The sequence below is a fragment of the Pinus tabuliformis genome, chromosome 3_2, assembly GCF_031772625.1.
Source record: "Pinus tabuliformis cultivar Carrire ecotype Pingquan chromosome 3_2, CPIR1, whole genome shotgun sequence".
NCBI classification, from domain to species: domain Eukaryota; kingdom Viridiplantae; phylum Streptophyta; class Pinopsida; order Pinales; family Pinaceae; genus Pinus; species Pinus tabuliformis.
Genome location: NC_142302.1, coordinates 1,223,751,600 through 1,223,752,603, shown reverse-complemented (window position 1 = coordinate 1,223,752,603; position 1,004 = coordinate 1,223,751,600). Strand labels below are relative to the sequence as shown.

The 1,004-nt window shown below is 40.4% G+C and overlaps 1 protein-coding gene across 1 annotated transcript; it reads right to left on the bottom strand.

Moving 5' to 3' along the window:
- Window positions 1-213: 213 nt before the first annotated feature.
- LOC149185150 (uncharacterized) lies at window positions 214-729 on the bottom strand. The gene has a single exon (XM_089415566.1). It carries the CDS (start codon window positions 727-729, stop codon window positions 214-216), a length of 516 nt encoding a protein of 171 aa, XP_089271692.1.
- Between the last annotated feature and the right edge of the window lie 275 nt (window positions 730-1,004).

Here is a 1,004-nt window from a genome sequence, read left to right as displayed (position 1 = left end):
CCCGAATTCTTCTTTGTTCCATTTTTTAATTTCCCCCCTAAGTTCTTTCAATTTTAATTGGAATGTTTGCATTTTACTTCTCCCACTTTGTCTGCTCGTAGTCCACCATTCTTCTACTTTTGGTAAAAACTGCTGGTTCCTGAGCCAAAATGATTCAAACCTGAACGGTCTTCTTTTGGGGCTCTGCTTGAGGTCGATTTCTAACTTTATTGGCTAGTGATCTGAGCCTACTACTGGCAGAATCATGGCCTCTATGTACACATCTTTCATCATGATTTGTTCCGAGACTAGGAATCTGTCCAATCTTGAGGCTATTTGATTTGTTCCTCCTCTACGATTATTCCATGTATGGGTACCATTTATTGTTTGAATATCCACCATTCTTTGTTCCGATATCATATCTCTGAACGCTTCCATATCTGGATCTATCCTTCTCAATCCTCCTCTCTTTTCTGCTAAGGTCGTAATCATATTAAAGTCACCACCTATAATCCACGGCTTCTCTGGAGTGAGTCTTCGTATTGCTTTCAAGTTTTGTAGGAATCCTTTACGTTCCATTGGAGAGTGTGGTCCGTAAACTCCTGATAGGACTACCCATTCAGATGACCCTATCACCTTAAAAGTGCCTGAGAGGATCCGAGGGAAGCTTATCCAATTTTCAAATTGTATTTCCTCCGGGTTCCATAGGATTGCCAATCCTCCTGCACTGCCTGTCGCATCCTGCCCCATTATCTCATACCGAGTATTACCTCTGCTCATTATTTCTTCCATTTTTTGCATGCTAATCTTTGTTTCTTGGACTATCATTATACTTGGTTTGTCTCTTTTTAATCTGTCTCTCAAATATCTCTATTTACCTCTACTATTAAGACCTCTGTTGTTCCAACTTGTATTAATCATTTTAATAGTTTTGGGGGTAGTTGAAATACCTCTGATAGAGGTATGACTCTTCCTGAGTTCACCAGCATCTCTCCTACCTCCTGGATTGTCTCGCTCATTGAGCG